The sequence below is a fragment of the Hyperoodon ampullatus genome (genome assembly GCF_949752795.1).
Source record: "Hyperoodon ampullatus genome assembly, chromosome: 19".
NCBI lineage: Eukaryota > Metazoa > Chordata > Mammalia > Artiodactyla > Ziphiidae > Hyperoodon > Hyperoodon ampullatus.
The window spans coordinates 26,308,734-26,321,921 of record NC_136932.1 but is presented as its reverse complement, the minus strand read 5'-3'; the positions used below and the strand labels follow the sequence as shown (position 1 = coordinate 26,321,921).

General features: G+C 55.4%; 1 protein-coding gene across 1 annotated transcript; it reads right to left on the bottom strand.

Moving 5' to 3' along the window:
* Positions 1-1,399: 1,399 nt before the first annotated feature.
* On the bottom strand, positions 1,400-4,356 carry LOC307068091 (forkhead box protein J1-like; the record flags this gene model as incomplete). Its single annotated transcript, XM_079725751.1, has 2 exons — positions 1,400-2,167; positions 3,859-4,356. 2 exons carry the CDS (start codon positions 4,354-4,356, stop codon positions 1,400-1,402), a joined length of 1,266 nt encoding a protein of 421 aa, XP_079581877.1.
* Between the last annotated feature and the right edge of the window lie 8,832 nt (positions 4,357-13,188).

The window sequence follows — 13,188 nt, the reverse complement described above, 5'->3', positions numbered from 1 at the left end:
GAGGAGCTGGAGACAGGCCCAGGCGAGGACCGCAGGTGAGTCTGGGCAGGCCCTCAACTTGGGCGAGGTGGGGAACGTGAGCCGAGCCCTGGGCAAGAACGGCCTTTGTGAGTGAGTCTCCAGGGCCAGGGAGGGGGCTGTGCCTCCTTTGCCGCCTGCTCCTCGGGCCTGTGGGTACAGTCTCCCCATTGCACATCTAGAGGTGCCGAGGCCCTGGCTGCAGGGGAGCCCCGAGGGCCGCCTCTCAGCCCCTTTCTCTCTGGGGACCCAGAGATCATGAGGAGTGCATCAGGGGACACTCTGCAGGCCTTTGGTGCCCCCCATCTTCCTCCCAGCCATTCCCCCTTGGGCCGTGGCCTCCCCAAAACTGGCCCATGCTTTTCCCCAGAGAAAGTTGCAAGCAGGTCCAGTTTGAGATTTTTTTTAAACTTTATTTTTAAAAATGTTTTTATTGTAAATAACTTTCTATGAAAAAGGTTAAATTGCCCAATGGGTTAGGAGAGTGGATGTGGGATGCAGCCCAGGGGGTTTATGGTGGAGCAAGACACTCCCCCGCAGGAGTGCAAGCAAGGGCACGGGGCCATCCCCCCTTCCTGGTCCCAGTGGTTCTAGCAAGCACTGCGTCCCTCCCAGTTAAGCCTCCGCTATAGCTACACTCACTACATCAGTCTGTCTGTCCCCTTTCCCCCTGCAGCTTGGCTGCCCCAGCCCCTAACCCCCAGATCCCCAACTCCCCGCTGCTCTCAGCCTCAAGTTGGGCTCAAAGATTAGGGACACATACCCTGTGCTCCATCTCTAGGGATGAAGCCAGAAGATCCCAGAGGCCTTAGAAAATCTCCTGGCTCCACCCAGCACCCCGGCCTCATTTCTGTCTCCTCTCTCTTCCCCCCTCCGCCTAGCTCCTCCTCACAGACTGCCGGGAGAGGCCTCTTGGGTATTAATTTGCAGTCACCTAATCAGTATTTCTTGTACCTGGGAACTTTCTCTGGATAGAGACCTGGGGTGGAGAGCAGGAGAGAGAGAAGCTTCGAAGCTAAGGTGTTCTGGGGCGGGCCCTGTACTGATGTTTCCAGCTTGGCCAGGGCCCCTCCAAGCCGCAGCTCTCATAGTGCAGGGCCCTTAGCGTGTCTCTGGGGCAGGGAAGAAGTGGATCAACGAAACACTGTGTGTATGGGGGGCTGGGGAGCGGAGGCAGCAGTTTTGGTCCTGGGCCCCAATTCTCAGCCTGCTGGACTAGGATCTGAGGATGGCCTGGGCTGGGGGCCGTGTGGCCTGGCGGGGTGACCTGGCCCAGCCCCTGCCTGGGCGGTAGGGTGTCCATGGGCCTGCACTGGCGGGGAGGGGGGCAGTCTGGGTCCAGACTTCGGTGCTGTCTGGAGGTGGGGCAGGGCCTGGCTTCTTACAAGAAGGCGCCCAGGCTGGCCCAGTCATGCAGGTCAGAGGCCAGTGTGGCATCCCCGGCCTCAAAGAGGGGCTCGGGGGGCAGGGAGCTACGGGTGCTCTCGTCCCAGGGGTGCTGCAGGAAGGATGTGGCCAGGAAGGTCTCATCAAAGTCCAGGCTGTCGGTAGCCTGCTCCACTGGAGGCCCCCAGGTAACAGGGCACTCGATGTGGTGGCCGTGGATGGTGAGGTCCACGTCCCCGTGTGAGGCGGGGCTCAGCGGCGGGATCAGCTCCGAGGTCTCCAGCGTGCCCAGCTCCCCGTCCAGCGTGCCAGCGTCCAAGATGGCCTCCCAGTCAAAGTTGCCCTTGAGGGGTTCCAGCTCACCCTGCTCCTCCTGGGTCAGCAGCAGGGGGCTGGAGGGCCGCGGGACCTTGGCCTCCTGCTTGGGCAGCGGCTGTTGACGCTTACGCCCCAGCCTGCCCTCGCCTGCACCCCAGCCCGCCTCCCCAGTGGCCTCCTCGAACTCCCGCAGCAGCTGCTGGGCCTCGGTGCTCACGGTCAGTGGCCCAGCCCATGGGGCGGCGCTGGGCTCCGGCGCGGCCTGGCGGGCAAAGGCCGGGTGGATGTGGACTGGGGGCAGCCGCCGCTTCTTCAAGGCCCCACTCAGCAGCCGCTCGGCGTACTGGGGGTCGATGCGCCAGAAGCCCCCCTTGCCTGGCTCGTCCTTCTCCCGAGGCACCTTGATGAAGCCCTTGTTCAGGGACAGGTTGTGGCGGATGGAGTTCTGGACACAGGGAGATAGGAGAGAAGGAAGACAGCTGGGTGAGTGGGTGGGCTCAGTGATGGGGGGCTCCTAGCGCCACTGCCAGTCCCACCACCACCTTCTCTCCGATGGGGGCAGGGGAGACAGAGGCGCTGCTCCGACCGGGAGGCTCTGGGACACCAGCCACGGGGCACCAGGCGCTGGGAGTGCTGTCGGGGGTTTTTGTTCCCTTTTGCCAGGATATCTGCCTGCTCAGTCATCCGAGCCCTGAGCCGCAGGGTGGCTCTCAGTGCCACCCTGTCCTGCCCTCCCTCCCTTACCCCGCCGCTTGCGGCCTCTGGTCAAAGGCCTTGGCTCCCCCAGGGCCTGGACGGCCATCTCCCTCTGCCTGGGCCTGGCTGGCCTTCTCTGTTTGTGAAATGAGTGAGTGGGTGTGAGGGTTTGTGTGGGGGGGTGGGGGGATGAAGTGTGGGAGGATCTGATGACGTTCCTAGTTTCTAGAGCCGGCTGCTGGCCTGGACCCTCACCCACCATGTCCCCCTCCTCCCACCCCAGGCTCTGAGGCCTCAGTTGATTATTACCCAGCCAAGAGCATAGCGCTCATTCCTGGGGCCTCTCAGGCTTGGAGTAGGGTGGGGGGTGGTGGAGGGTCTCTGCTTTCTCACCAAGGTTACAAATGGTACCTGCCCCAGGGTCAGGGCCCAAGCAAACGTGGAATAGCTGGGATCACAGGAACTGTGATCCTGTGACCTGTGCCACAGGGAAAGGATCTGTGCATCCTCAGGGTCTCTGTCCCCAAGTAGCCCCTGATCCTGATGGTCGAAGATGCTCAGGGCAGTGTGTGCCCAGCCTGAATCACCATCCTGCCTTGTTCACGCCTGGGTGCACAGTCCAAACCACGCTGGGGCACAGGGTTCTGGGGCCTGGTGCGTGGGGCCGGCAGGTGAGTAGTACCCCCTGGCAAGACTGGGATGTTTACATGGTGGCCTGGGCCCCTTGGCTGCTCTGTGCCAGGTTCCGGAGACTTGGAACATGAAGCCAGTGTGGGAGGAAAGAGCCCCTGTGGAAAGCACGTGGCTGAGGTAATTGTCCCCCCAGGGAGGTTGATGAGAAGAGGGGGAGGAGTGAAGGCAGGAAACTAGGGAGGGCTTGGGGTGGGGGCTGGCACAGCAGCTTTCGGAAGGCCCCGTAGCCCTTCAACTGGGACACAGATGGCCTTCACACCCCGCAGCACGCCCCTCTCCCCTCCCAGACCCCCTCCAGCCAACTGAAAGCAGGCAGGATGCAGAGCCTGGCAGGAACGACGCTCTGCCTCCAGTCAGGCCCTGACAAACTGACCTCGAGGAGGGTAGTGTCTAGGAATTCCAGGACTTGGGACAAAAATGTGTCCCTCAGTCCATCAACCTACCCTGGGGGGCTGTGTGCACGCATAGTTCAGCCCTGGTCTTTGGGCTGAGCCTGCCGGATGAGTGACAAGTTCTTTCCACTTGAACCTCTATGTCGGCACCCCTACAGCCCTCTGAACATCCTCCCTCCTCCGTCTCTGAAGTCAAAGGGGCAGCAGTCCAAGCACTGGGCTCCCTTGAGGTCCTTCCTCGACGGCCTTCCTCTCTCGGGGCCCTGGCCGTACCGCGCCTACTTGGCCTGCGGATCTGGGATGTGAGTCCAGTCCGTGCGGGCATGGGGAGGGAGGGAGGGAGTGCCTCCCCTACCTGCCAGGTGGGATCAGCGTGACGGAAGTAGCAGAAGTTGTCCGTGATCCACTTGTAGATGGCCGACAGGGTGATCTTGGTGGCCTTGCTGGCCTGCATGGCCATGCAGATGAGCGTGGCATACGAGTAGGGCGGCTTCACGTGCGGGTTGGTGGCGTGGTCCACGTCGTCGGGAGGCGAGGCCTGCAGCCCCGAGGGGGCGCTCCGCGGCGTGCAGGAGTACGTGGGCTTGCCAGGCGTGTGCGGCTGCCCCAGGCAGGCGGGGTCCGCCGCCAGGGGAGACCCCGGCTCGGCCGAGCCTGACAGCTCGTGGTAGCCGTGGGGGTCGGTGTCCCCCGAAGGCAGGGCGGGGACCTTGGCGTTGAGAAGGGAGAATTCCTGCAGCCACTGCAGGCTGGTCAGGCTGTCATTCAGGGCGTTGGACTCCTCCAGGCCGCCTTCCGGTCCGGCCTCCTCCGCTGCCCCTGCTCCTGAGACGCGTAGCCAGCTCTCCGCCATATCTGCGGGGACTCTCCGAGGGGGCTGTCAACATCCACGAGCCGAGCCGAGGGTGGCCGCCGAGCTCTCCGGCCCGCTGACTCCCGCGGCTTCAGTTACGCAGCCTCCCGGAAGCGGGCTTCCATCCCGCGATCCGGGGGTAGCCTCCTCCAAACTGAATGGGGTGCCTGCGGGGACCAGAGCGGGAACTGAGCCCTCTTTCCCCACCCCCGAGGGGAGAGTGTGTGCGAGGGGGGAGGCTCTTACTAAAATCCTTCCTGCAGCTGGGGAGGATCTTTTACTGCCGAGGTCTGGGAAACAGAAGGTGTGCCTGGGGGTCCGACCCACACGGGGTTCGCCTCGCTCTTTTCCTCTTTGATCTTTTAGGGGAGACTTAATTAGCCAAACGAGGGAATAGTGTAGGGGCATGCGAGGCCACCCCTTTCTCCCTCAAAGCGGGGAATTAACCACCCTCTCTCCGTCCACAACCAATGGAAATGGGGCGAGAGAGTCCAGGAGGGCAGTACGACGGGTCGGGGGGCGGGGGAGTACGTCTGATCTTTGAAAAGGGATATTAGGATGGGGATCAAGGGGAAGGAAGGAAACAATACAGAGAGTTATAAGGGGGCGGGAAGTGAGTGTCCCCCAAACGCCTCTGATGTCAGTCCCCGGGCCCACCACTTCCGTCGGGGACGGATGGGAGAGCGGGCTGGTACTGACGCCCTCCCTTCCCACGGCCTGCAGCCCTCCCCGTCCCTTACCTGGCTCAGAGCGCAGCCCGGGCCAAAGGAAGGTTCTCAAAGAAATTCCTCCCACCGCCCACCCTCACCGCGGCTCTCTGCTCCCAGCTCGAGGGCCCAGCCAGCAATCCTGGTCGCCACTCACGCCCGACAGCGCCTCTCTGAAAGCCAGCGGCCTTGGACCGGCACTCAGTAGCCGCTCGCAAGGCGTCTCCTGCTGCCGTGGCGACGCCCCGCCCATATAAACAGCTTCCGCTTCTGCCATTGGCCAGGGCGTCTCCAACGAGACCGCGGGCTCTTAACCGCTCTCTCACGCGGTAACTCTCTTCCAACTCCCTCCTGCCGCCCTCTCCCGCGCGCGACCCAGCCCCGTACCCGCCACCGCGTCCCGGCTCCGCGCATTCCCGCCCGAGGGCCCCGCGCAGGGCTCGGAGAGGCGCGCGGCTCGGCGCTCCCGCAGAGGCCCCGGGGCCCTCGGCGAGCAGTTCGCCGCGGGAACCGTACTCCGCCCCACCCCCTTCCCATCTGGGCTGCTCAGAGGTGGCGACGGCTCCTGGGACGCAGCCCGTGGCGCGGGGGCCAGGGCTGGGTGCATGCTTGGGGCTTTCCTTTCCTCTCCTCTGGGCTGCGAGTGGCACTTGCTCACGTTTCTGCGGCCTGTCCCTGTCTCCCGACCGAGTGTCGTCTTGGTGCCCGCAAGCAGGTCTGACTCTCCGATGCCACCTGCCGCTCAGGTCCGCAGAAACCGCAGCCCCGGTCGCAGACACCCCAAGGCGGCTAGGGTAATCCAGTGTTTCCCGGTAAGCGCTGCCTCCCCGCCCCGTCCTCAGCAAGATTCCCAGAAGCTGACATTCCAGAGGCTTCTTCGGAAGTGCTCTCCCTTCTTTCCAGATAGCCGAGGAAACAGAGCCGGTGGGTGAAACCCAGGAAAGCCGTGGACTTGCCAAATTCTTTTACTGGGGTCATTGGCCCCATTAATTTCACCAGCCTTTAAGTGACGGACTAACGGTGGACTGTGGTCCTTCCTCCTCCCGTCCCCCAGCCTCCCTCCAGTCACCAGCTTTCCTGCTCTTCAGGTACTGAGGAGCTGCAGTTGGAAGTTCTCTGGTTGAAGGGGGTGGGTGCAGGTGAGGGCTCCTTATCAGGCCTCTGCGCAGGAGCTGTGCCCGGGGGATGGTACACCAGCTCCCACCCAGAAACATGTCTTTCCCTCTACCCCTTGCCCTCTCTCACTCCTCCATGTCCAGCTTGTCTTGAGTCAAAGTTTTTTTTTTCTTCCCAAGTATTTATTGTTTTTATTTTTATTTTTGTTTTATTTTTATTTTTTATTAGTTTCTGCTTTATAACAAAGTGAATCAGTCATACATATACATCTGTTCCCACATCCCTTCCCTCATGCATCTCCCTCCCTCCCACCCTCCCCATCCCACCCCTCCAGGCGGTCACAAAGCACCGAGCTGATCTCCCTGTGCTCTGCGGCTGCTTCCCACTATCTATCTATCTTACGTTTGGTAGTGTATATATGTCCATGCCTCTCTTTCGCTTTGTCACAGCTTACCCTTCCCCCTCCCCATATCCTCAAGTCCATTCTCAAGTAGGTCTGTGTCTTTATTCCTGTTTTACCCCTAGGTAAACATGACATGACATTTTTTTAAATTCCATATATATGTGTTAGCATACGGTATTTGTCTTTCTCTTTCTGACTTACTTCACTCTGTATGACAGACTCTAGGTCTATCCACCTCATTACAAATAGCTCAGTTTCGTTTCTTTTTATGGCTGAGTAATATTCCATTGTATATATGTGCCACATCTTCTTTATCCATTCATCCGATGATGGACACTTAGGTTGCTTCCATCTCCGGGCTATTGTGAATAGAGCTGCAATGAACATTTTGGTACATGTCTCTTTCTGAATTATGGTTTTCTCAGGGTATATGCCTAGTAGTGGGATTGCTGGGTCATATGGTAGTTCTATTTTTAGTCTTTTAAGGAACCTCCATACTGTTCTCCATAGTGGCTGTACCAATTCACATTCCCACCAGCAGTGCAAGAGTGTTCCCTTTTCTCCACACCCTCTCCAGCATTTATTGTTTCTAGATTTCTTGATGATGGCCATTCTGAGTGGTGTGAGATGATATCTCATTGTAGTTTTGATTTGCATTTCTCTAATGATTAATGATGTTGAGCATTCTTTCATGTGTTTGTTGGCAGTCTGTATATCTTCTTTGGAGAAATGCCTATTTAAGTCTTCTGCCCATTTTTGGATTGGGTTGTTTGTTTTTTTGCTATTGAGCTGCATGAGCTGTTTTTAAATTTTGGAGATTAATCCTTTGTCAGTTGCTTCATTTGCAAATATTTTCTCCCATTCTGAGGGTTGTCTTTTGGTCTTGTTTATGGTTTCCTTTGCTGTGCAAAAGCTTTGAAGTTTCATTAGGTCCCATTTGTTTATCTTTGTTTTTATTTCCATTTCTCTAGGAGGTGGGTCCAAAAGGATCTTGCTGTGATTTATGTCATAGAGTGTTCTGCCTATGTTTTCCTCTAAGAGTTTGATAGTTTCTGGCCTTACATTTAGGTCTTTAATCCATTTTGAGCTTATTTTTGTGTATGGTGTTAGGGAATGATCTAATCTCATACTTTTACATGTCCCTGTCCAGTTTTCCCAGCATCACTTATTGAAGAGGCTGTCCTTTCTCCACTGTACATTCCTGCCTCCTTTATCAAAGGTAAGTTGACTGTCTATGTGTGGGTTTATCTCTGGGCTTTCTATCCTGTTCCATTGATCTATCTTTCTGTTTTTGTGGCAGTAAAACACTGTCTTGATTACTGTAGCTTTGTAGTGTAGTGTGAAGTCAGGGAGCCTGATTCCTCCAGCTCCGTTTTTCGTTCTCAAGGTTGCTTTGGCTATTCGGGGTCTTTTGTTTTTCCAAACAAAGTTTGAAATTTTTTGCTCTAGTTCTGTGAAAAATGCCAGTGGTAGTTTGATAGGGATTGCATTGAACCTGTAGATTGCTTTGGGTAGTAGAGTCATTTTCACAATATCGATTCTTCCAATCCAGGAGCATGGTATATCTCGCCATCTATTTGTATCATCTTTAATTTCTTTCATCAGTGTCTTATAATTTTCTGCATACAGGTCTTTTGTCTCCTTAGGTAGGTTTATTCCTAGGTATTTTACTCTTTTTGTTGCAATGGTAAATGGGAGTGTTTTCTTGATTTCACTTTCAGATTCTTCATCATTAGTGTACAGGAATGCCAGAGATTTCTGTGCATTAATTTTGTATCCTGCTACTTTACCAAATTCATTGATTAGCTCTAGTAGTTTTCTGGTAGCATCTTTAGGATTCTCTATGTATAGTATCATGTCATCTGCAAACAGTGACAGCTTTACTTCTTCTTTTCCAATTTGGATTCCTTTTATTTCCTTTTCTTCTCTGATTGCTGTGGGTGGGTGGAGGTGAGGACTCCTTATCAGGCCTCTGTGCAGGAGCTGTGCCCGGGGGATGGTACACCAGCTCCCACCCAGAAACATGTCTTTCCCTCTACCCCTTGCCCTCTCTCACTCCTCCATGTCCAGCTTCTCTTGAGTCAAAGTTTTTTTTTTCTTCCCAAGTATTTATTTTTTTCTTTGTCTTTTATTTTTATTTTTTTATTAGTTTCTGCTTTATCACAAAGTGAATCAGTGATACATATACATCTGTTCCCACATCCCTTCCCTCATGCATCTCCCTCCCTCCCATCCTCCCCATCCCACCCCTCCAGGCGGTCACAAAGCACCGAGCTGATCTCCCTGTGCTCTGCGGCTGCTTCCCACTATCTATCTACCTTACGTTTGGTAGTTTATATATGTCCATGCCTCTCTTTCGCTTTGTCACAGCTTACCATTGGTTGAGAGTCCGCCTGCCGATGCAGGGGACATGGGTTCGTGCTCCGGTCCGGGAAGATCCCACATGCCGTGGAGCGGCTTGGCCCATGAGCCATGACCGCTGAGCCGGCGCGTCCGGAGCCTGTGCTCTGCAACGGGAGAGGCCACAACAGTGAGAGGCCCACGTACCACAAAAAACAAAACAAAACAAAACAAAAACATTTGTATTTCCACTAATAAACTCAAATTATCTTTGCTTTTTCCCATCACACTCCCCAGAGCCTTTTCACAGAATTGTCACTGGTCCCCTGGCCACTATCCTGCCGCCTGTGTGATACTCCATCAGATTCCTTGGAGGCCCGTCTACCTAACATGGCCTCGCGATTCTAATCGGCTCACCACCTACAATGGTCAACTCAGATTTCCTCCCTTTGAGAACCTTGCAGAACAATCTCAGAACATACCATCGCCCTCCCCCACCGCATTGGTCTTGGGGCCAAAGAAGACCCAGAGGCTTCTTAGGGGAAGAGGTGCTGGAATGACACAGGTGCTTTCTCAGCATCACTCCCACAAGGGTGATGAGAGCAGCAAGGATGGGAATCTGAGCCATCCTTGCCGCCAGCTGGGGCTCCTGGCAGAGCACCTGTGGGCCTGGGGAGGGTGGACCATGGGATGCTCCCCGGGCTCCCTCCTTGTGGGCGCTCCGTGAGGGGGGTGGCATCCATGTGGGGAAGGAAACAGCGTGCAGAGGGGGACCAAGTGCCTGAGAAGCTGTCCTGACGGCCAAGCCAGCCTGAGGCACCTCAGTCATAGGATGGAACTTTGAACTTACAGCTGAGCGTGGTGAAGTCTGTTGATTCCACGGGACCTACCACAGTGGATGCTCCTGTCATTAACCCGACATTAACCCGACAGATGCTTCCAGAGAGTTCCCCAGCTCTTTACTACCAGTGTGACGCTAACAGCAGAACCCGAGAAGCATTTTACCAAGAGAGCAGATGCACTTTCCTTCTCCCGTAAGAGCCCTTGAGACCTCGGGGTGAGGCTACGATGCGACCCTCAACTCCCTCTCCCGGCAGCCACCACTGTCATTCGGTTTCATGTCTGGCCTGAACGGTGAAGCCACTTTAATCTGAGAATGGCTGGCTCCCGAGATCACCGTAAAGAAGCCCAGGCAGTGTTTTCCTTCCAGGTCTCGCTCCCCTGCCGCAATCCCAGAGTGGAATAAACATCCACCAGCAGGTTGGCCGGAAGGAGTTAGGGAGAGGAGGAAGCACAAGGCCTGGGGTCAGTTTCCACCAGCATGGGTGGCTGAAACAATTCCCAGGAGCTCTCACTGCCAAACACGGGGTTTGGTGGGGAGCCACTGTGGGGAGGCAGGAGCCAAGATTCCTCTTTTGAAGCCCAGTGAGCGGCTGGCCGGCACAGCTGCCACAGGCTCAGGGCAGAAGAGGGCAGAGATGGCATCTTCCCCAACTAGTGACCAAAACAAATCCTGCCCGTAACCTTTGCCACAGAAGCATCCCCGCTTTTGTGGAACAGGGATTAATCTAGTCTCACAAATATTTTTTTTCCTGGAAAATTTCAGCATATTAAATACAGGCTCTTGCCAGTTAGGAATGGAAGCCTCAGCGAGGGCCCCTCGGATGTGCGCGCGCCCAGCAAGCTTGGGGTTGGGAGTGGGTGAACATGAACTTTCACATGAAGTCTGGATAACCTAAATGAGTTTCAAAATAAACAAACTGGACAGACAGACGTACATTTGGCAAAAAGACATGAGAAACAAATGGACAGACAGAAGCCAGGTAAAGAGTGGGAAGGCAGGAAGTGAAGTGTACCCTGGAGCTCAGCCGCTCTGGCCCAGGCCTGGCTGGGTCAACGCTAAGTGGGAAGGCTGGTGAGCCCCTGGGAAGGCCGTGGGAGGTGTCTCTGGGGATTACGGCTTCCTCCACCACAAGCCTGCATTGGGCCAGAGGGCTGAGGACCTGGGTCTTTTGCAAGCTGATGGAGAGTGGCAACCACAGGAGTTTGTGTCCCTCCAGCACCTGTAGCCACGTTGCCAAGGGAGTAAAGCACTGGACCCACGATGGGACGTGGCTGTCCTGAAGCTTAAGCATGTCCAGGGCATGTTTAAGAGGTTACAAACCACGCAACATGAAGGCAGTCTCTGCCGTGAACCCAGGAGGGGCAATTTCGACCTAGTCCACCGGGCAAGACGTGGCTTTAGAGCCATGGTTGGTGAAGCCCTTGGTGAGCACGGAGCAGAGGGACATCAGTGCCCAGAGTGTGACTGACAGGTGGGCTCCTCCTGAGAACTCATCCCGGATTCAGTTTAGTGTCATGAGAAGGAATAAGGGGCACGTTGATGGCCCTGATTGAATTTATAGAGTTAGGGCTCCAGGGAGAAGAGTCACCCTCGACCCCTGACCGTTCCTTTGGGATCCAAATCTAGGGAGCACAAGGCAACTGGTGGTAGCCCAGGGCTCACTGGGTCACAGAGCTAGTCTATAAAATGCTGGCTTTGAAATTCCTCTCTGATCCTAACTAGACACTCTCCTCTGAGGGGCTACAGGTTCCCTTTTCAAGGGCTCAGGCTCTCTTTCCAAGGCCTTATCACAGAGGCCGTGTCTGCCTTCAACTGCCTGTTGATGGAAACAAGACCAGGCCCCCTGCCATGGGATCTGCAAGATCATGATGGAGGGGACACGGTCAGGTCAAATCGGAAGGCCTTCGAGGTATTTTTGCGCCTTTCTCCATGCCCAAATCATTTGGCTTACAGCAGAGTCGCTCTTTGCCCAAGGACTCTCCCGAGGCCGCCTCACTTCCTTTCAGCAACTGGCTCCCAGCACCTTAGCAAAGCCCATGCCTTCTTGCAGGAACTGCAGGGCAGGAGATGGGTGTCCCAGGGTGAGAGCAGGGGTGCGAGCAGGGGAGCGTCTCCCACCAAGTTCATGTTCAGCAGACTGCCACTCACCGGGTAAGCAGGCCGCAGAGCACAGCTTATTGTCCAGTGCTTTCATGCTGGCGATGTCAAAGTCATTGTTATTGTCACACTCCATACCTAGAAATGCGAATGTCCTCTGGCCTGTAACGGAGCTAAGGCAGTTAGAGAGGACCTGGCTGTGTTTTTGTCTGCTTTGCTGTCCTTAAAATAAAAATCTTAAGGATGGAGACAAAAAAACATCAAATCATATGTTAAAAAAAAGACAATAATTAAGTGGGTAGAGTGGACAATAAAGGAAAGTGTGTGGGTACGTTTGTGTTCTCGCTCTGTTCTGCTCCGTTTCCTTAACTGGCCCCTTTCCAGCCTTCATTCCTGGGAAATCAGACCCTGGGGAGGTCTGTGGGATTCGGACACGCGGACCCGGGCCCAGAGCAGAGCTAAGCCAGGCTGGAAGAGCTAGGAGAGCCACGGGGGAAGTGACCCCGGGCTCCGGCCTGTGTCTGTCGGTGCACGTGGGGTGTGTTTATGACCACAAGGCTCTGCGAAATGACTAATACATAAAATGGCAATTAAAGCTCTTTGGTCCCGTAATTTTGCACCTCAAATCAAAGAATCGCATTGTTCGCAAAATTATGATTTATTTTCTTTGAGACTTAATTTGCTATTCTGAGGATGTTTTAAGGGGCTGACCAGAAACCTACAGTCGTGTAAGATGGGAAGGGGACAGTTTTAGATGTTATTTTTTCAAGCTCCCCACCCGGTTTTTTTTCCTTGGTGAAAGGGAGAGGAAGAAACATACATCTACTGCGTACGGCATGTCAGGTGGAAACCACGTATGGAATGTCAGGCGGAAACCACGTACTGCCCTGTGCCTTTTAGAAGCAAATATTCTACTGGGGACGACAATCACAATGGAGAACTCGGAGCCTTGTGCCCTGAAGACATCAACCGAGGGGAGGTAGTGCCCAACCCCGGCTTAGTTGGCGTGCGCGTGTGGCAGAGGCACAGCCTGGGCGACCACCCCTCCTCTGGCACTACTTGGCCAGGAGAGAGTGGTCATGTGCACATGCGCACCCCCTGCACACCACACCGCCCCCCAAGCAACTGCCATGGCCAAAGCAGAGGTGACTAGTGTGACATCTGCATCCAGGCTGGGATCCAGGTTTGCTCTGGAGGTTGCCCTTCTGTGGAGGCACCTCAGAGGAACAGAGGGAAGAGACACCGGTTCCTGGGACGCCTGGTCCTACACTCCCAGGTGGGATTCCCAGGTCACCTCCCCCGCCCCCACTTCCTTGCTCTATATG